Source organism: Diabrotica virgifera, chromosome 9 (assembly GCF_917563875.1).
Source record: "Diabrotica virgifera virgifera chromosome 9, PGI_DIABVI_V3a".
In the NCBI taxonomy this organism is placed as follows: domain Eukaryota; kingdom Metazoa; phylum Arthropoda; class Insecta; order Coleoptera; family Chrysomelidae; genus Diabrotica; species Diabrotica virgifera.
The window spans coordinates 28,149,134-28,172,688 of NC_065451.1; the positions used below are offsets into that span (position 1 = coordinate 28,149,134).

A 23,555-nucleotide genomic window follows, 5' to 3' on the forward strand; every position below is an offset into this window, starting at 1 on the left:
CAATGTTACTGTTGCTGTCGGTCGATGGTAGCAATAATTTATTTGCCATGACAGATCGCAAGTTACACCTAAATTTCACATTAGAAGGTGTATTGTTAATAAAACCCTTCCCTAATAATAGAAAATAAATTTTATGTACAGTCTTGTGGACCAAGAGCTAGCAACGTCGGGAAAACAGTGATTTTAAGACACTTGGTTTTTGAATATATTATTCCCTATGCTTCCTGAGCACTTTACCGGTCATCTGGCTACTGAGACAGGTTGCGTTCATTACTGCGCAGCGCACCTGTATAGGTAAATATATCGAATTTAAAATTATTTTAAGACGAAAAATTTTTTTTGCCATAACTTTTTAAGCATTATTAGAAATATGAATTATAATTGCCAGGCATGGTTGCTAAATATGCGCCAGACGCTATTTTTTATAAATAATAATTGAAAAATTTAAATCATTTTAGTATGTCTGAAATTTTAATATTATATTATTTACACATAAATAAATGCAAAATTAATTTGCCAGGCATTAATTCGGTTGCATTCACCAGCCAGATGGATTTAAAATCATAAAAATAATGTGTATTTTCAGCAAAACGATCGCTGGTTGGGTTAAGAAACTATACAAACAAAAGATACGACAATTTCGGGGGTGAATGTTTTCCGCACATGTTATTAAGATGGGTCAGTCACAATAAATTCACAGTTTGTTAACGATTCTTGTCGAGTTTCTACTTAGTGAAAAGTAATTGTGATACAATATAATGGCAAATAAAATACAATGTGTGTTTTGCAAGGAAAAAAACGAGAATGTAATAACTTTTGTGGATGAAAAACTGTTAAAGTGTAAAGACGTTTTGAGTGCGCGTATTAAATGCGATTTAAAATATAATAATGTATGTACAGTTACCGGACTAAGTGAATACCACTGATGGATACCATAAAAAATGTTACATTCTTTTGTAGCCTTAATGGCTAAGTATCGTAACATATCTGACATTAATTCAGTTTTGTCAAATCTTCGTCATACATCAAGTTCTTCGCTGTCAAGTGTGAGTGACACAAGTTATATTATATAATATATATCATATTCATAAATACAAGTATACATTTTGATACGACGTCAATTTCATTTTATCCTTTTTTTTCTATGATTATTTAATTTGAAAACATTAATTTAAACAATTTAAATGAAAAAAATGATTCCCGAATAAAAAATATTATTTTTTATTATGTTGTTGAAAATTTCAACAATAATTTTTATTTATTAACATTGTACATATTTAATTCTGTCATTATTAGCTAAGTTGAGATAAATAAAAATTTCTTTAAATACTGTAGGTAGGTAGATTTATTCCTGTCTCTTTCCGCCAGTCTACTCTACCGCTATCTTTCTGTAATAACTAATATATTACTGGAATACCCTACAACTTTAATTTGATCTGGCTGATGACTGCAACCGAGTTAATGTCTGGCAAATTAATTTTGCATTTATTTATGTGTTAATAATATAATATTAAAATTTCAGACATACTAAAATGATGTAAACTTTTCTATTATTATTTATAATAAATAGCGTCTGGCGCGCATTTAGCAACCACAGAAATGTCTGGCAATTATAATTCATGTTTCTAACAATGTTTAAAAAGTAATGACAAAAAAATTTTTCGTCTTAAACTAATTTCAAATATATTTACCTGTATCTTTTGTTTGTCTTATTTCTTAACACAGCCAGCGATCGTTTTGCTGAAAATACACATTATTTTTATGATTTTAAATCCATCTGGCTGGTGAATGCAACCGAATTAATGTCTGGCAAATTAATTTTGCATTTATTTATGTGTTAATAATATAATATTAAACTTACAGACATACTAAAATGATTTAAATTTTTCTATTATTAGTTATAATAAATAGCGTCTGGCGCGCATTTAGCAACCACAGAAATGTCTGGCAATTGTAATTCATGTTTCTGATAATGTTTAAAAAGTAATGGCAAAAAAAATTTTCGTCTTAAAATAATTTTAAATTCGATATATTTACCTGTACAGGTGTGCTGCGCGGTAATGAACGCAACCTGTTTCAGTAGCCAGATGGAAGGGAAGGTGTTCGAGGATTCATAGGGAATAATATATTAACGAATCAGCTGTCTTAAAATAGTTGCTCGAAAACGTTGATAGCCATTTAGACTATAGCGTCTGGCACGTATTTAGCAACCACAGAAATGTCTGGCAATTATAATTCATATTTTTAAGAATGTTTTACAATGGCAAAAAATTTTTTCGTCTTAAAATAATTTTAAATTCGATATATTTACCTGTACAGGTGCGCTGCGCAGTAATGAACGCAACCTGTCTCAGTAGCCAGATGGCCGGTAAGGTGTTCTAGGATGCATAGGGAATAATATATTAAACAATCAGCTGTCTTAAAATAGTTGCTCGAAAACGTTGCTAGCTCTTAGACCATTGGGTGAGCCTTCTTTTAACAAGAAATTCTGAACAGCTAAACACTATATTCAGGATGAATGGGGGCAAAGTCATACACTTTTTAGTTCTTTTGTTCCCATTCTAGGAATTTTCTAAGAGTCCATTTTACCATTTTATAAGACATTTTGTGTAAAATACAAACACGATTTACCGAGATTAGCTAGTTATCCAAAAATTAACCAAATTAAATTTGTATGTTTACGTTGAGAAAACGTAGTTATCAACTCCAGCCGGTAGAGGCGCTAGTAGCAACGTGCTGCCAGTTTTCTGTCGGAGCTGGATGTCTTATAGTCTATAGTGCTAACACTACGCAGTCATTTTTCCCGATTCGTAATATAAGTATACGTTTCAAAAGGTGTGTCAAAACGACATTGAATACAGTCTTGTGTGTGTTTTCATATGATTATTTAAATTAGAACTTTGTGAAAACGGTTTGTTGCATATTCGGCATGTGAATGGTTTTTCACCAGTATGCACTCTCATATGTGTATTTAAAATTTGTTTCGTTGAAAACTGTTTGGTGCAAATTTCACATTCAAATGGTTTTTCGCCAGTATGCACTTTCATGTGATATTCTAAACCAGGTCTTTGTGAAAACTGTTTGTTGCATATTTGGCATGTGAAAGGTTTTTCACCAGTATGCACTCTCATATGTAATTGTAAAGTAGAACTTTGTGAATACTTTTTAGCGCAAATTTCACAGGAAAAAGTTTTTTTACCGCTGTGTACTAGCATATGTGATTTTAAATTGCAACTTTCTGAGAATTGTTTGTTACATATTTCACATGCAAATCGTTTTTCGCCGGTATGCACGCGCATATGTTTAGTTAATTGTGGGTTTGTTGAAAACTGTTTGGTACATATTTCACACGTGAAAGGTTTTTCACCAGTATGCACTCGTATATGTCTAGTTAATTGTGGGTTTGTTGAAAACTGTTTGGTGCATATTTTACACGTGAAAGGTTTTTCACCAGTATGCACTATCATGTGTACAGTTAAATTTGAGTTTGTTGAAAACTGTTTGGTGCAAACTTGGCACATAAAGGGTTTTTCACCAGTGTGCACTCTCCTATGTCTAGTTAAATAATTCTTTGATGAAAATTGTTTGGTGCAAATTTCACACTCAAATGGTTTTTCCCCAGTGTGTATTCTCATGTGTACTTTTAAAGAAAAACTTGTTGCTAATTGTTTGGGGCATATTTCACATTCAAATTTTTTTTCTCTGAGGTCCACATCCGTAGTTGCAGTTAAATTTTGGTTAGAATTATTTCCAGTATATTTTAGCAGGTCACATGCATAATTATGAATGCCTTCGCAAGGGACACCTAAAATAATAACTATCTGTAAAATCAGTATAATGTAGCGAAAAAGAAAAATAAATAAAGTATGAAACGGTGTCAAAGATACGACATTCAACCTCATCAAGAAACCAGTAATTTTTATTTTCGTGTAAAACACTGTCGTCCGTGTATGCATAAACGGGTCGTAAATACAGGGTGTATGCTAAGTCGATCGCTTCCAGTATTAAAAGAATGTTAAAGCATATCTGTATCTCAGAAAATCGTTTTATGATTGTTTATTCCGGTGACTGTTGGTTTGATAAATGGCTCAAGTTCATCGTGAGAAAAATTGTATGCGGCTTGCATTCAAATGAGAGTTTGAGTAGTAGTTGAGTGGTAATCTCTTAAATGTTAATCTTAAAGCTAAAATTGTTAATGTTATACTAAGAACTGCTTTGAGTTCACAGTTAAAAACTGCACGTGCAATATAGTAGTCAGCAGTTTCGTGTGAAAGTTTGGAGTCAGGAAATCATACGAGTTTTTGTTTATTCTTTTTTGTTATTGGTCAGATATTAACATGGCTGCCTTCAGGAGGCGTGAAAAAGAGATCCCTTTTATTTCTTTATTCTTTTGTCTTTTATTATTTTTTATTTGTTATTTTTCTAAATTTTTTCTGTTTTGTCTTCCATTTTGTTGGTAAAATGATGGCGCCCAATATTTTATTCAGTATTTCTATCGTCATTTCAATATCATCTATTCTTAAGCTAATAAGAAAAGAGCTTTCTCATAAAGAACCACCCCCACATCTCCATCGATTCTGAGCAACGGATCTTTTGTTTATTCCATCGTAGCCCAAATATTCACCCCTTTCTGACATTAACGTCTTCTGTCAATTCTGTTTTAGTTACCCAACTGGATGAAATTTGACGTGTTACAAGTATGATAAGAAAAGTCAAACTTAAGGAACCTTTAACATTTATCAATTCTATGATTCTAAATCTTTTGTCTTATTAAATGAACCCTTAAAATAAGGGAAAACATTTTTTATATAAATTTTCAACATCTTATAAATTTGAACTGGCGGATTGCCTGTGACTGTTCCAAAATTGTAGTATGGTAACTAACTAATCTAAGTTTCTAGCAACAAGTCAAAGAAAAAAATGCCTGATGTGGCGATGAAGATTTGAAAAGCTGAGAATGTGCACAAAATAGTCGTGATCAGACTATTAAGGAATTCAGTGACATATTTAAGGCAAAGAATAACATAAACAGCAAGTTTGGATTTTTGAATGGAGAATGGTTGGGAGAGGGGTGAATCGGAAATAGAGCGACTAACTGGTCTTTGCTCCCCTGAACTAGTTTTGGCTCAATAAATCAAGAATAAACTTTCAATAAGTAAATTCTACTAAAAAAATTATGAATAATTTCTTTATTGTTCAGTATATTAACAGTCTAAACAATGTAATTACTCGGAGACACTGTTACAATTGTCTTTAACCTACACTAGCACTACGCAGTCATTTTTCCAGATTCGTAATATGTCTACGTTTTAAAAGGTGTGTCATAATGACATTGAATACAGTCTTGTGTGAGTTTTCATATGATTATTTAAAATAGAACTTTGTGAAAACTGTTTGTTGCATATTCGGCATGTGAATGGTTTTTCACCAGTATGGACTCTCATATGTTTATTTAAAATTTGTTTCGTTGAAAACTGTTTGGTGCAAATTTCACATTCAAATGGTTTTTCACCAGTATGCACTTTCATATGATATCCTAAACCAGATCTTTGTGAAAACCGTTTGGAGCATATTTGACATGTGAAAGGTTTCTCACCAGTATGCACTCTCTTATGATATTTTAAACCAGAACTTTGTGAAAACTGTTTGTTGCATATTTGGCATGTGAAAGGTTTTTCACCAGTATGCACTCTCATATGATACTTTAAACTAGAACTTTGTGAAAACTGTTTGTTGCATACTTGGCATGTGAAAGGTTTTTCACCAGTATGCACTCTCATGTGTGATTGTAAAGTAATATTTTGTGAATACTGTTTGGCGCAAATTTCACAAGAAAAAGCTTTTTCACCGCTGTGTATTACCATATGTGATTTTAAATTGCAACTTTCTGAAAATTGTTTGTTACATATTTCACATGCAAAACGTTTTCCACCAGTATGCACTCTCATATGTCTAGTTAAATGTGAGTTTGTTGAAAGCTGTTTGGTGCATATTTTACATGTGAAAGGTTTTTCACCAGTATGCACTATCATGTGTACAATTAAATGTGTGTTTGTTGAAAATTGTTTGGTGCAAATTTCACATTTAAACGGTTTTTCCCCAGTGTGTATTCTCATGTGTACTTTTAAAGAACTCCTTGTTGTTAATTGTTTCAAGCATACTTCACATTCAAATTGTTTTTCTGCGATGTTCACATCCGTGGTGGCAGTGAAATTTTGGTTCAAAGTATTTCCAGTATATTTTGATAGGTTACATTCATCATTTTGGATGTATTCGCAAGAGACACCTAAAATAATAAATACCTGTCAAATCAGTATACTGTAGCGAAAAGAAAACAAATAAAGCGTGATTGGAAAAGTCAACTTTGAGCTTAATGGGAAAAGGATTTTGTTAATGTAATGCAAATTGTAAGTGTTCATAAACGAAAAGAATGTTTGACTATGTACTATGTATTGTATTTATGAATTTAAATATTTTTGTCATATAATAAAGGTAAATAATCCATGGTTTAGTAATTTCGTATAAAATATTTGTTTGATAAAATAGTTTTTTGTTTATTATATTGATTATTTAATTGGATTTCACTCTTAAATAACCAATTAAATAACCTATTTTGTTTTAGAGACTAAAGACTGAGTTTTCAATCTAGTAGCACATAAAGCGACCCCAAAAATATTACTCCACATGCCACCAGACTAAAAACAATGGGAACCTTCTCTGGTTACACTGCCGAGGCTTCTAGTTTCGAAACTTATTAGTCTCTCATCAGGAGGCACATATGCTGCTCTCTCTGACCCAACTAGGACAAACCCCGGCGTGCAATTACAGATTGCAACGAACGAAATGGCAGGGATGCCCTAGCGGTAACTGCTAGCGTTTTAGAAGCCTTGGAGGTGTAATCAGAGAAAGTTCCCATTGTTTTCAATCTGGTGGCATGTGGAGTAATATTTTTGGTGTTGCTTTATGTGCTATTAGATTGAAAACTTAGTATTTTGCTAGCAGTTGCCGCTCAATTATCTACAATCGCATTAGTGGCCAAGGACATTCCATGGGCCCTGTCCGCTATATCTTTTAAAACTCTTTGACTAATATATGAAGTGCATTTTAACCCATACAACAACCTTTTATACTCAATTATCTACAATGGACCCGAGGTATCATTACGCCATATTATGCGCAGTAATGCGTGTTGTGTGGGATCAATGGCAATGTTCATATACATGTTACTTAGATCGGCAGTAAGAACGTACTTAAACATCCTGAAACGACATATAATTGACAACAATGACGGCTGCAAATTGCCACCATTTAACATTACTTCATTTAAAGCAAGAGTGGCCAACCAGCGGCTCGCGGGCATGCAGCCCGTCAACTGTCAGCTTGTGGCCCGCGAAGCTAAGTCAATTTTTTTAAGATTAAAAAAATAATTACGATATTGAGAATACAATATTTACCAAAATATTTTTAATTTCCTCTCTTCTGTTTAATGTCAACAAATACCAAACATACATGTGCTGACTTGAAACACGCCAGTTGCGCAAACGCCTCAGAGGGAGACGAGAGTAAATTAATATTTTTGCGGGAACCTCAGATCGGTCGCTGATCGGAGTGGTCGGTCAGTTCACTCTTCAGTCTGTCAGGTCTCAGGTCAGCACAGTAGTTCCCAGCAAGGTCGCAACTCTATCGGATATTATATTTCTCTGCGAATATAGTGTGTTACGCATTTGACCGCGATATATCAACCAGGCCAGGAGTAGCCGTGGCTACGTCGCTATGGCGTCCCGGCGAGGTACGGCTATAAGGCCCGGCGCAAATTGAACCTACGCCGACGGGACGGGTGACCCGTACATTTATTTTTCTAGCGCACCGCATATTGAACACAAGGCAACCCAACCGTTGGCCATCGACGTGGCGAATAGAGACGGGCAAAATCAGTGCGGACATGTAACGGTTACTTTTGATACCGGTTCTAAGTGGTACTGAGTGCAAATACTGATGTATCTGATCCTTGTACTAATTAGTACAAGATCCTTGTACTAATTGTACTAATTTCCGTACTTGTAACTAGTAACGTTTTAAAAATATCTTACACGTCCCTAGTAGTCGTAGTGGTATGACTTTCGAAAACATCGAATTTGATCATACGCGGGTGCATAAAAAGATATCTTACACTGAGTATTTTATTTCTGCACATAATACCTACATATTTAAAATAATCTCTCCACTACTGCTCGGTCATAACTCATATTCCTCAATTTACTGCTCGGATCACAATCATTTACAATTACTACAGGATCGCAATCATTTACAGTTACTGCAGGTCATAAACCCATAAGGTTATTCATAATCCCTCCGCTACAGATCGGTAATAAAAAATAACACTATCTGCATATTTCGTTTTTAATTTTTAAGCATAAAAAAAAATGATGTAATAACTAAAAATGTAATATGCCAACAAGTTGAATTTGGGTGTAATACGATATTTTTATCGATCACGGTTTTAAGTAACATGAATCATTTTTCACCTTATTTTTCTAATACATAATGTGATTTTGTAAAGACATAACTTTGATTATTAATTTCGTATCGCCGCTTATTTAGTCTGCTAAAAGTTATCATAATTTAATGACAAAGACAACGCAGTTTTCACTCGGAGTGTTGACTATGCTAATATTTTTATTTATCATAATAAATTGTACTTAGGTACCATCCGTATTCATTTCAGATACTTCCATCTCACAAACAAAAACACTTAAAAATAAACATCTGGCCGTGAGTCACACGTCCCATGGGCCAATAAAACTGTACGCCGATGACAAACGTTCCCAAGCGAACGCATGAACTGATAGTAGGATGCGCAATACTATCTACACAGTTCGCCGACGCAGGTTGTGTCTCGCTTGGGTTCAATTTGCGCCGGGCCTTATCCTAATCACAAGTGTGTGTTTTCATATGTGCTGTTAAGTTAGGCCTGTGCGAAAACTGTTTAGAGCATATTTTGCAGGAGAAAGATTTTTCACCAGTATGCACTGTCATATGCCGTTTTAAAACTTCTTTGCTTGAAAACTGTTTGGTGCAAATTTCACATCCAAATGGCTTTTCACCAGTATGCACTCTCATATGTATGGTTAATGGTTTATTCGCTGAAAACTGTTTGGCGCAAATTTCACATTTAAACGGTTTTTCACCAGTATGCACTATCATATGTCTAGTTAAATGTGTGTTTCTTGAAAACTGTTTGGTGCAAATTTCACATTCAAATGGTTTTTCACCAGTATGCACTCTCATATGTCTAGTTAAATGTGTGTTTGTTGAAAACTGTTTGGTGCAAATTTCACACGTGAAAGGTTTTTCACCAGTATGCGTTTGTATATGATATTTTAAACTGTGTGCGTGTGAAAACTCTTTAGCGCATATTTTGCATGAAAAAGGTTTTTCACCAGTGTGTAATCTCATATGTACTTTTAATGAAACACTTGTTGCCAATTGTTTGGAGCATATTTCACATTCATAATGTTTTTCTCTGATGTTCACATCCGTAGTAGCAGTTACATTTTCGTTCAAGTTATTTCCGGGATATTTTAATATTGCATTGCATTCATCATTTTGGATGTCTTCGCAAGAGACACCTAAAATAATAATTATCTGTTAAATCAGTATCATTTATAATAATATAGTAGCATAATAGTACAGTATAATAATAAAGAAGTGCATTATGTCTTTCGATGAATAGTGCAGTCACTTAAAGGCTTTCACCTCAGATTTCGTTGGACCTCCACGACTTTCATGAAAATTGGTGAGTAGATAAAAGATGCCTCAAGAAACAAAACCCTCTCTAAAAACTATCACACAAAGGAAAAGGTCCAAGTGAACCGTTCACTGCATGAAGAATTAGACCAATATTTTGGATGGATTTTTTATTACATTAGAACCTATCGATGGTTTTTAGGAAGTATTTCAGATTAAAATTATTTCATGAGAAAATATTTATTAAGGATCAAAATGCATGTACAGGTGGGAATCAGATTTCGATATTTTATTATAAAATAACAAAAATTTAACAAAAATTGGAAAAAAGCCTTTGTAAAAGGTATAAAAATTTTTTAAAATCCCTTAAAATGGCTAAATCACAACAAAACGTTTTCGATTTTATAAAAAATCATCATCAGTGTTGGATGCTAGCTGAGCCACCAAAGAAATATCCGGGTAAAACCCCTTTAAATATAATATGGATGCATTAAAGGTGCATACTCAAATAAAATGCCTTATGATGGATACATGGCAACAAGGATAATGCCCATAGGTAAGGTATTGAATTTCCCAACACGTGGGATGCAAATTGGGTTGTTTACATTCCAATGACTTGTTTCATTCCAAACACGTGTTTGGAAATTCAATACCTTACTTAAGGGCATTATCCTTGTTGCCATGTATCCATCATAAGGCATTTTATTTAAGTATGCACCTTTAATGCACCCATATTACGTATTATATTTAAAGGGTTTTTACCCGGATATTTCTTTGGTGGCTCAGCTAGCATCCAATCTGTCTAACACTGATGCATCAACAAAACAAAATCGAAAACGTTTTGTTGTGATGTAGCCCTTCAAAGGGATTTTAATACATTGTATACCTTTTACAAAGGATTTTTTCCAATTTTTGTGATTGATGGTATACAGCCAACTACAGGAAAAAATTTCTTTTCCTTGTAAAAATTTAACAGGGTATACTCACCGGATTTTTGACACGTATCTTTTTCTAGAGTAGCGCTGTGCCCATCTCACCCTCTCACTAGTGTGTTTTCATATGTGCTGTTAAGCTACACTTGTGTGAAAACTGTTTGGAGCATATTTTGCATGTGAAAGGTTTTTCACCAGTATGCACTCTCATATGTGTGGTTAAATATGTATTCGTTGAAAACTGTTTGGTGCAAATTTCATATTTAAACGATTTTTCACCAGTATGCACTATCATATGTCTAGTTAAATGTGTGTTTCTTGGAAACTGTTTGGTGCAAATTTCACAAGTGAAAAGTTTTTCACCAGTATCGTTTGTATATGATATTTTAAACTTTGTGCGTGTGAAAACTGTTTGGCGCATATTTTGTATGTGAAAGATTTTTCACCAGTATCCGTTCTCATATGGAACTCTAAACCTTGCTTCAGGGAAAACGGTTTGATGCAAATTTAACAATTAAACGGTTTTTCACCAGTATGCTCACTCATAATATGCGTTTTCAAATATAATTTCAATGAAAACTGTTTCTTGCAAATTTCACATTCAAATGGTTTTTCACCAGTATGCACTGTCATATGCATTGTTAAAGAACCCTTTGTTGAAAATTGTTTATTGCAAATTTGACATTTATTAGTCCTTTCACCAGTGTGCATCATCATATGTCTTTTAAAGTAAAACGTTCTGCAAACTTTTTGGTGCATATTTCACATGTGAACATTTTTTCTCCGGTATGCACTCTTATGTGTCTTACTAAATTTACACGCGTTATAAACTGTTTGTTGCATATATCACACGCGAAAGGTATTTATCCAGTGTGCGTATATAAAATATGATATTTTAAACAAGAACTTTGTGAAAACTGTTGCATGTGAAGGGTTTTTCCCCAGTGTGTAATCTCATATGTCTTTTCAAACCTGCATTTTCTGAATATTGTTTGGCGCAAATTTCACATGTAAAGAGTTTTTCACCAGTATGCACTCTCATATGTACTTTTAATGAAAACCTTGTTGCTATTGTTTGTAGCATATTTCACATTAAAAATATTTTTCTCTGGTGTTCACGTCGCTAGTACCAGTTAAATTTTGGTTCAAGTTATTTCCGGGATATTTTAATATTGCATTGCATTCATCATTTTGGATGTCTTCGCAAGAGACACCCGAAATAATAATCATTATCTGTTAAATCAGTATAATTTATAATAATACAGTAGTACAGTATTACATTGAATTTATTCGATTCCTTTCAGAATATACTATGTTAGCTGTATATGGTATAAATAGCGGACATTTCTGTTGAACGAATTCAGTGTGTTTTAAAATCCCCGTCACGTTTTCGAATGCATATTTCGCCGTTTAAATGTAGCAAAATAAATTGTATTAGATAATTAAATAAAGTATTATGGGCAGTTTTAAATATCTTGTTTGCCATATAGCTGAACAACTAGATCCAGATAAAGATATAAAATGTAGAACCGAGATAGGCCGCACAACATTTTTAAAAATGAGGTAATTCTTCTGTAACGATAACTTGCAACTTCAACTTCGCAATTGCTACATTTGGTCAGTCCTCTTATACGGTGTCGAAGCATGGACATTAAAAATATCCACTATCAATCGTTTGAAGGCCTTTGAAATGTGGCTGCACAGACGTACATTAAAAATACCATGGACGGCTATGCTGATAAATGTGACAGTCCTTAGAGAACAAATGCTACTCGAGAGCTGCTTGATAATATCAAATGCAGAAAGATGGCCTATTTTGGACACGCAGTAAGGGGAGACCGATATAATATTCTTCAACTTATTATGATGGGTAAAACCAAAGGACACAGAGGAATTGGCAGAAAACAGGACTCTCGGTTGAAGAATATCAGCGAGTGGACAGGTATAAAGAAAGCAGAGCAACTATTCAGAATAGCTCGAGACAGAGACAGTTTCGCCATGTTAATCGCCAACGTCAAGGTGACTTGATAGGGCACGTTAAGAAGAAGAATTATGGGTGAGTTTTTAGTTACTTGTTTGTGTAAATATTAAATGAATTAGAGTGATTGTAAATAAAATAATATTAATTAAGTGTTTTTATTTCAATGTAAGTGTCTAAAAATAAATCAGTAAATTCAAAATAGCCACAGTTGTCCTTTGATAATCCGAAAGGTATGGGACCAAAGGAGTGTCGGATTACCAAGAGTGTCCGGATTACCGAAAGTGATTATATATTTGGCATTGTTTTGCTAGCAGTAGCCTACAATTTTTTTTAAATTTTATGAGTAAAATGCTACCCAGATTAATATGCAAATGAAACATCCATTTCGGCTAACTAAAACATGTTTATTAAAAGAAATATGGAAGCTAATACATTTAATTCATGTTGCATGACACGGCGGCGACCTTGACGGGAGGTGCGTCGGACTACCGAGCGTGTTAGATTGCAAAACGTCGGAGTATGAAGTGTATACTGTATTACAATAATAACTAAGGAACCAAATTTACAAACACATAATATTATATATTTGATTTAATAAAGAAAAATTATCAAAATTTTGAGTTGTCACTTTTTTTTAAAATGTTATAGGACACTCCTCGAAATACAACGGTTTTTGTGATAAATAACGATAAGTTCACGTCGAATGTCAGAACATAACTGAAAAGTGTCATTGTGCCGGAATAAAAGTATTTATTTTACCGTCAAAGGAATAATGACACTACCGCCATCTTTCGAAGTTGGATGTAAACATATATTTGGAGTCAAATTAACAAGATAACTCGATTTATGCATTTTTGAGTTGTGTCACTTTTCTTGCGGATGAGCGAGATGTGCTTTTACATCGTTCTCACCGGTGAGTTTGCATATGTAATTTTAAATTACAGCTCTGTGAAAACTGTCTTGAACATAGTTTGCATGTGAAAGGTTTTTCACCAGTATGTACTCTCATATGCGATTTTAAACTTAGTTTCACTGAAAATTGTTTGGTGCAAATTTCACATTCAAATGGTTTTTCACCAGTATGCACTATCATATGTACTTTTAAATTACCCTTTGTTGAAAACTGTTTGGCGCAAATTTCACAAGTGAAAAGTTTTTCACCAGTATGCGTTTGTATATGATATTTTAAACTTTGTGCGTGTGAAAACTCTTTGGCGCATATTTTACATGTGAAAGGTTTTTCACCAGTATGCGTTCTCATATGGAACTTTAAACCTTGCTTCAATGAAAACGTTTTGGTGCAAATTTCACAATCAAACGGTTTTTCACCAGTATGCATTCTCATATGTACTGTTAAAGAATAACGTGTTGCTAATTGTTTGGAGCATATTTCACATTCAAAATATTTTTTTTCGGTGGTCACATCCGTAGTAGCAGTTAAATTTTGGTTCAATTTATTTCCGGGATATTTTAATATTGCATTGCATTCATCATTTTGGATGTCTTCGCAAGAGACACCTAAAATAATAATTAAATGTTAATATAACGTATACTAATACAATGTGTTTGGTAACGAATGGGCAAGAGCTTAACCTTAGATTCCTGAGCTTAAAATAGGTCGATTTAAGCTAACTTAGTTTAGTACAAAAATTGATAGTAATCGAAATATAGGGTGCCAAAATTTCTTTTGTTTTATTAACAACATGAAATTTTGTTAAGCGGGGTTTTTTGAGACGAGAAATCTAAATTTGCCATCAAAAATGATGGCAAATGTTACCCAGAGGACGCCACATACGCCTTTCAGCGCTCATTGAAACGTTCAATATTTTTATCCCCCACTCTACATACTTTTTGAATCAAAACTTTTATTCTCTTAATATTTTTACTTAAAAAAGATATACTACAATCATCTCGCTAAACTCAATCGTTTTCGAAATAAACGCAATTTAAATCTGCGATGCAACATAATTCTTTGCATAATATCATTGTAGTTACACCCGAAAAATAAGCTTGAAACCATAATAATTGTGCAAGTTCTTATATTTATGTTTTATATTTTTGGAAATTATTATGGTTTAAGTTTATTTTTCGGGTGTAACTTACAATGATATGCAAAAAATGATTTTACATCGTTGATTCAAAATGCGTTTATCTCGAAAACCGTTGAGTTTAGCGAGACGAGTGTGGTATATTTTTTTCAAGTAAAATAATAGGGAATAAAAGTTTTGACTCAATAACTATGTAGAGTGGACTTCAAACGAGCGTGTGAAAGACGAATGTGGCGCCCACTGGGTAATAAGTAATTTTTGGTGGCGAATTTAGATTTCTCGTCACAAAGATCCCAGCTTACCAAATTTCGTGCTTTTATCCCATGGCTGTCAGGAAATATTCAAAAATAAATAAAATTAGTATTACGTGGCGCGAAAATGTGTTTTCATTTTATAGGACAGTCAATGAGGGAATTTGGCTCCGAATTCCATCCTACTACATCGATTTACTTGATATTTTCACAGTAAGTAGGGGATAGCTAAAGAAACAAAGTCTACCCTATGCCGATGTGCGCTTTTATCTTAGGGGTGGTTCCCACCCCTTCTCAGGGGTGAAAAATGTTTTGGTTAAAATAGCCACGGAAGAGGCTAGAGAACTTAATTTTAAGCAAAAACTGTTCTCTAATTATTTCTTGAAAACTCAATACTTTTTGAGTTATTCGGATGAAAATTGGCCATTTTCATTGAAAAATAACACCTTTTTGAACGGATTTTTGCGAATACCTTAAAACTATGCATCTAACAAAAAAAAAATGTGTGTGTACTTTGTACGCACGTAAGAAGTTATTCTTCTATTATATAGGTAATTTCAACGAAGTAAATATACTTAACAGGTTATTTGTATTTTATTTAAATATTAAACTAACTTTCTTATCTACCACTTTCAAAAAATTTTTATTAAAACAACCAAAAATAAAAAAAATATGAATCGCCCAGGATTGGAACCCGCTACCTTCCGACCTCGGATCTAACGCCACACCAACTACTCCAGCGAGGTCCTTGTAATTGACACGTAAATTTCAGATATAATTACACAACACGGCGACAAATAGACAGTGTAAAAATGTTAAACCTACATAATATTTTATTATTTTACTACAGAGGAACACAAATCCAAAAACACAAGAATTATAATAAATAATACATTTACTAAAAACACTAATATATTCTTTTAATGACTTATTTGCGCGGATACAGATACATACATACCTATCTTGAAAGATTAGCAACGAACTACGTACTGTCTGTGTGCGCAGGCGCGCAGATTTATGAAGAATTTTACTCTCAATCGAATGGCGCCCAGGGTTGGAAAAAACCCGGGTTTTTTTTTTAAGTCCAACCCGACGGGTTTTTTTGGGGTTTTTCGGGGATTTTCAGTTTTTTATTTAGACTTGATATATAGTTTCTGCTCTATCAAAAGTTTTACAAAAATTATGAATTTTATTGCAAAAATAATAAAATAACAAAATATGCTTACAAAATAAAGCAACTTGACATAAATAAATACATTTGGCATCACTGGCCATCAGTGCATCAGCACCTGAACTACGTCATTTGCCTCCACGCCAACAGCCAGCCGGATAATGGGGAATCACCGATATTTCTTCGGGGATTTATTTAGAGCACAAACCTCTTAATTTTGTAGGTAAGAAGAGTTTGTTTGTTGCTGCATGCTCCAACGTATTCAACTTGAAATAACAGAGACACTGTCGATTTTAGGTGTATATTGATACTAATAACTTTTGTAGTGCTTGAAAAGACCTTTCAAATGAGCAATACTAAATGTCTATTACATTCAAACTAAGCGAGATATTCTGCAAAAAAGTTGATGACTAATGTATTTTAAGAAGAAATGAGAAGTATATTCAACCCCTCATCCATCAGAATTTAAATACATCGTTTTTCTTCTACAATACTTTTTACTATAGTGTTATTTCTATGTTTAAAAAGTTGGACTGGATTATGAATTCTGCAACGGTAAACATACTTTCAAAGTTCCTAACCCAAGTCTTAATAGCCATGTTAGACGGAACCACGGTACACAGAGAACCGGTATGTTCGCACGCATGGAAGGCGAACGCGTGACGTCATATGGGAACCTTAATTTTCATCCGGCAATGCTAAATGAAGCGGTAATATTGTTCGAATTTTAAAATTATGTATTTATCATCGCTTTTTAAATAAGAAATTGTATTTTATATTCTTTTTACTGTCATTTTCCAATATGCATTTAATTTAAACATGAATTTCCATTGAAAAATAAAGATTTTAGGTATCTGTTGTCCAATATACATTCACCATAGTATATTAAAAAAATAAAACAGAAATAATATAAACATTCACTTTACTTCTGGGTCTGTAAAAATATTTCACATAAAATTGTGTCTACTTACTGTTATTCTAAATTGTTGAAAAATATTGGACTAAAAATAAAAACTTATCCACAAATCAATTAAGAAATTTTGATGACTTTCAAATTTTATTTACAAAATAGAAAAAGGTTGATTTTAAGTTAAACCATGTTAGGAATCTAAAAATTTCAACTGCGAACATTTTATTAGACGTTAATATACATACATACAGAGTGGGCCAAAGAAAACAGTCCACCTCGATATTTGACAATATTTATTAGATTTTAAGGAAATGACGAAACAGGTCGATTTTTGATCTAAGTGGGACACATTTTTACGGTACATACATTTATCATTTGTCAACCCCCTTCCTTCCACTTCCCCCACCCCTTATTTTTAAATAGGGAATAGGGGTCCTCTTCTAGCTCATTTAAAAGGTTACGCGATTATCTACTCAGTAATATAAACATTAACATAATTATTTATACAGAAAAAAATATTTTAATTAAATTATTGACACAAAAAGAAGAATGTATGTAATTAATTTAATTCAAAATACATTCTACTGCTGTCATAACACAGAAAAATATATTTTTTGATAAATAAACATTGCTCTTCGCTTAATTTCAATATTCAAGCTGCCACCCATCTGCCTCTTGGTAGGTTGAATATTGAATTTAAGCGAAAAACAATATTTATTTGTCAAATAAACATTTTTCTCTGTTTTCTGTCAGTAGTAGAATGTATTTTGATTTAAATAAATTGCATACATTCTTCCTTTTGTGTCAATTAATTTATTTCAAAATAATTTTCCTTGGACACCCTGTGTAAATGATTATGTCTATGTTAATATTACTGAATAGAAAATTGAATAACCTTTCAAATGAGGTAGCACACGACCCGTATTCCCTATTTAAAAATAAGGGGTGGGGGAAATGGATGGGAGGGGGTTGACAAATGGCAGATGTATGTACCGTAAAAATGTGTCCCCCTTAGATCAAAAATCGACCTGATTCTTCATTTCCTTAAAATCTAATAAAAACTGTCAAATATCGAGGTGGACTGCTTTCTTTGGCCCACTCTGTATATGTATGTATAAAATGTTCGCACTTTAAATTTTTAGATTCCTAACCTGGTTTAACTTTAAATCAATTGTGTATATTAATAAAAAAAAAACAAATTTGCGGGAAAGGTTTTATTAATAATATTAGAATTAGTATAATTAAAATCATTTTTTAAAATTGGAAAATTTATATACAGGGTGAGTTTTTAGTGCGGGATCGGTCGATAATTCCATTACGGTAAAGAATATCGAAAAAAGTTATTTAGAAAAAATGTAGGCAATGATATTCTCCACGCTTGGAAAATATGTCCATTTCTACAGGGTGATCAATAACAGCGTGGTGTATCAAACATATAATTTTTTAAATGGGACACCCTATATATTTTTTCATATTTATATTCCCCTCATAATTCTTGTTCATATAATATAGGGTTTTGCATTACCATACAGAGTATTTAACAAGTTATGACCATTTTTATTTCGAAATCCCTATGAGATTAACACCCTGTATATAAAGAAGTAATTCATAGACAATAATTTGTTTTATGTAGTAAGATAAACAATATACTGTAGTTTTTAAATTAAGTCCAATTGAAATCATTGACGAATGTTTGTATACAGGGTGAACTACAAAACCAAATTACGATTTTCTCTATTTTTTTAAATGGATCACCCTATATTTTATTTTTGAAAAATATTGTATTTATTATACTCTTTCATTTTTATATAGCATTCCCTATGTCCAAACTTATTACTTTCGGAGATATTTTTAGTTTTCTTCAACTTTCGGGAATACATTCAATTTTTCTAGTAGAAATAAGTTGGTATTGAATGATAATTTAACAAAATTATTTTTATTCAATAAATAACTAACACAAAATATAAACCATAGCAATATGCAATGAATGTATCAATAAATGTGATATTAAGGAATTATCATATTTCCCTAATATACAAGAATCATACAATTCCTACAAAAAAAATATAGGTATCTTGTGTATAATAAAATTACAAGATTATTTTTATTTAATAAACAACTCACACAAAACATAAATCAAAACAATATACAACTAATTTAATAGTTTTTAGATTATTATATCAACAGCATTCTAAGCCAAGAAGTTTTTAGTAACACATTCCTAATAGCAGATTGTGACCCGCAGTGATTAATAATATAATTTTCATATTAAATTTCATTAATATGCATCAAGAAATCCCTACTTTGTTAACACTCACTAGGTGATCTATAAATGTTTAAGGTGATATTGTTAGATTATGTGATTGGTCCACATTTTTTGACGGTTGAGGTTTTTATACGACGGTGCTCCAGTTCTTCCAAAATTGATTTTTTTCAAGTGGGGCTATATAAAAAACCTTGTATACCAGAAGCATCCAGCAACGCTTGATGATATGAAAAATAGAATAAAAGAAGCTTTTAATAATATTTACTTACAAAAATGTTAGAAATGTGGCTCGGTCATTTGAATATCGGTTACAAAATTGCATAGACGTTGAAAGTGGTCATTTTCAACATTTACTTTAGACTTATATCCTTAACATCACAATAATTGGTACATTCATTAAATTTTGTTATGGTTTATTATTTTTTTGTTAGTTATTTATTGAATGAAAATATTTGTTATATTATTACATAATACTTATTTGTTAAGTTATTTATATTTATAAGAATAATTGAATGTATTCCCGGCAAATGAAGAAAACTAAAAATATCTCAGAAACTAATAAGTTTAGATATAGGCGATGCTATATAAAAATGAAAGAGTATCATAAATACAATATTTCAAAAAAAAAAAAATAAAATATAGGGTGATCTATTAAAAAAAATTGAGAAAATGGTAATTTTGTTTTGTAGTTTAAACGTGCTTATAAAAATGAATGTTCTACTAAAAAATTCTTGGCTTAGAATGCTGTTGATATACTAATCTAAAAACTGTTACATCAGTTGTATATTGTTTTGATTTATGTTTCATGTAAGTTATTTATTGAATAAAAATAATCTTGTTATATTATTATATACAATACAAAGTTTTTTTGTAGGAATTTTACGATTCTTGTATATTAGGGAAATATGATAATTTCTTAATATCACATTTATTGGTATATTCACTGCATATTGCTATGGTTTATATTTTGTGTTAGCTATTTATCTAATAAAAATAATTTTGCTAATTATCACTCAATACTAACTTATTTCTACTAAAAAAATTGAATGTATTCCTGAAATTTGAAGAAAACTAAAAATATCTCGGAAAGTAATCAGTTTAGATATAGGGAATGCTATATAAAAATGAAAGAGTATATTAAATACAATAATGTTGAAAAATAAAATATAGGGTGATCCATTTAAAAAAATAGAGAAAATCGTAATTTGGTTTTGTAGTTCACCCTGTATACAAATATTCGTCAATGATGTGAGTTGGACTTAATTTAAAAACTACAGTATATTGTTTATCTTATTACATAAAACAAATTATTGTCTACGAATTACTTCTTTATATACAGGGTGTTAATCTCATAGTGATTTCGAAATAAAAATGGTCATAACTTGTTAAATACTCTGTATAGTAATGCAAAACCATATATTATATGAACAATAATTATGAGGGGAATATAAATATGAAAAAATATATAGGGTGTCCCATTTAAAAAATTATATGTTTGATATACCACGCAGTTACTGATCACCCTGTAGAAATGGACATATTTTCCAAGCGTGGAGAGTATCATTGCCTACATTTTTTTTAAATAACTTTTCTCGATATTTTACACCATAATGGAGTTATCGACCGATCCCGCACTAAAAACTCACCCTGTATATCTTTTTGTCAAGTGCTCTCTGGCAGTTTTTAAAACTTATTTTTCTGTTAATATCTCTCATTCTAATATATGTTCGTGTTCTGCATATGCATAATATCACCTCAAATGGCATTATAGTCTCGGTTTTAATAAATTACTATAAAACTAATAGTTATATTATAATAGTTTTAAAAATACACAGTTATGCTAATAAACAACAATTTGTAACTAAAATAATATAGTATTACTTCAATCGTTAACAGCTTAATATTTTAAAACCGCCTCAATCTATTCACTTTCAACGCCACCACATACGAAATAATGCATCCAAACAATAAGCAAATATCTCTTAGGTTCCCACGTGACGTGCTGCGCGGCCGAACCAAATTTAGCGACGACAATCGGCATACCGGTTCTCTGTGTACCGTGGACGGAACTGCAAAGACGGAGCGGGGTGGCAAATGCTAAACGAAACGCTCGTTGTACACGCACATAACCTTCACCATCAGTGTTGCCAGACGTACGATAATTATCGTATTTGTACGATAATTAAATGTATTGTACGATCAATATGAATAAATGTACGATAATTTCTGAATTATTTGAAATGCATAAACAATTGATCGAAATAAAACCTTTTTTGCTTATTTTATAAATATTATATTTACTTTAATTTATAAAAAATGTTAATAACTTATAACTGTTATTATTTATTTTGCTAACAAATATTTTTAATTTGAACAAAGATTGTTTAAAAAATTATACAGCTTTCAAATGAGCATATTTGTATTGTGACTGTTAAAAGGTACACCTGTGGTAAATTTTTCTAAAAAGTATACAACAGGAAAAATATGCAGTTTTATTTTGTTATAAATATGTAAATTTATTAATTATAACAAAACTAAAGCATCCTTGACATTTTAGTATTGCGTCTGTTAGGCGACTCTTACTTTGGATTAAAAAAAAAATGAAGAAAATGCTATAAAAGTCGAGAAAATACATTTTTTAACGTATACGTATACCGATTTTGAACTTTGAATATTTTTTATGATGAATGATGGTTATTGATCATTATATCGCACACCTAGTTCAATAGTGCCACAAGTGCAAAACACAATATTATCGAGAAATGAGCAAAACGTTCTGTAGCAAACGTGTTATGCCCTGTAAATAATTTATTTTGAGAATGACTGGCTTCAAAATTACAATTTAGGTAGCAAATTATACAGTTATTCGCTGGATCTTATTACAATTTATTAAAAATAAAACGTTATTATGATTTTGATAGTTATGGCGATATTGCATTGTGAAGAAAGTCATTTATAAAACGATACCTAGGAAATACGGCGGCAATATAATGAAAAAAGCAATTGATTTTTGCAGTTGTGGCTGTATTGAATTACATCGGTTGTATTGTGGCAGTGTATATTATCGCCACATCTCTCTTGATTTTTGCAGTTGTGGCCATATTGAACGTATTGAATTACATCGGTTGTATTGTGGCAGTGTATATTATCGCCAATCGCCACATCTCCCAGTTATGGCCATATTGCATTTTCAAAACCTCCAAAAACCCTACAGTGAAATACCGAAGTAACTTACTTTATACTTATCCAAAACAATATTTTAGGTCAGACTGTATTGAATTAGATGGGCCATTGTATAGGCAATATTTTACAGTCTTAACCCAAAATTCGAATTTTTTGCAGTTGTGGCACAATTGAACTAGGTGTGCGATATAATATATGATGATGAAGGTAGTGAATACCTGAAGTATCACTTTTTTACAATGTGATAGCAAAAGAAGTAAAAAAATAAAATCTACCGAAATTTGACAATTTCTACGGAAAAATTAAGGGCAGTTGGTTGTACGATAAAATAATTTAAAAAACGATAATTTCTGCAGCATTGTACAATATTTTCGCTTTGATCATCTGGCAACACTGTTCACCATTTTTGTAATAAGCTTTCACAGCAAATGCGCGTTGTTCACCCGCCCACGGCTCCATGATAACTAAACAACTAACTAAACACTAAACTTGACTAAACCAACTAAACTAATTCTCTTTCACTAGATTCACAACGAATATGTGGCAAAACCTCGGCACTTCTATCTTACTGTCAGCAGCGTTGCCAAATCGTACTGTTTCATTGAATCTCCTTGTACTACGACTATACTTATTACGTAAGGAGCAAAAATAGCAGACTATAGCGCGATACATTAAAGTTACGGGCGTAGCGGACTAAAATCTGTGTATAATACAATATTTTTTTTCTATAACTGGTGAGAACCACCAGAAATTTCAACAATTTTGCCGTAAAAAATTAAAATCAATATAATATCAAGAAATAATCAGGAAAGTGGGGAATGTGGTTAGTATAGAGGCTGCAAAAGATGCCTCATTGAAAATATTTCCCGCAAGATATAAGTTATACATGAGCGAGCGTATGCAAAATTCATTGATTGGCTCTCCAGTGCGCGTATTCTTGAATCGAGAGAAAATTTTACTCCCTACTACGCTAGCTCGCTTTTCTACTCCTTCATAATTTCTCTCGATTTTAAAAAGCTGTATTATTGAATCGAGGGAGTAGAAAGGAATGAGAGAAACTGCGAAC

General features: G+C 32.2%; 2 protein-coding genes across 11 annotated transcripts in view; both read right to left on the bottom strand.

Annotated features, from left to right (window-relative positions):
- LOC114328042 (gastrula zinc finger protein XlCGF8.2DB-like) overlaps positions 1-23,555 on the bottom strand; it is a 124,304-nt gene that overhangs the window by 70,070 nt on the left and 30,679 nt on the right. For 2 of the 10 annotated variants that reach the window (XM_050662253.1, XM_050662257.1), the window contains one exon: positions 10,819-14,178. The exons of 5 other annotated variants lie outside the window; for them this stretch is intronic. In XM_050662253.1, the coding sequence (XP_050518210.1) occupies positions 13,568-14,178 (611 nt within the window). In that variant the 3' untranslated portion in view covers positions 10,819-13,567. Of the gene's footprint in view, positions 1-5,170; positions 6,287-7,868; positions 9,630-10,818; positions 14,179-23,555 lie in introns of those variants that run through there. 3 more of the 10 variants (XM_050662251.1, XM_050662256.1, XR_007700931.1) reach the window with 3 other exon arrangements.
- Positions 477-5,032, bottom strand: LOC126892630 (gastrula zinc finger protein xLCGF3.1-like). The gene has a single exon (XM_050662265.1). The coding sequence runs from the start codon at positions 3,954-3,956 to the stop codon at positions 2,841-2,843; it is 1,116 nt and encodes a 371-aa protein (XP_050518222.1). The 5' UTR covers positions 3,957-5,032; the 3' UTR covers positions 477-2,840.

Excerpts from the sequence above, each read along its gene's own strand:
- LOC126892630 (XM_050662265.1), bottom strand. The coding sequence starts at position 3,956 with ATGCATACACGGACGACAGTGTTTTACACGAAAATAAAAATTACTGGT.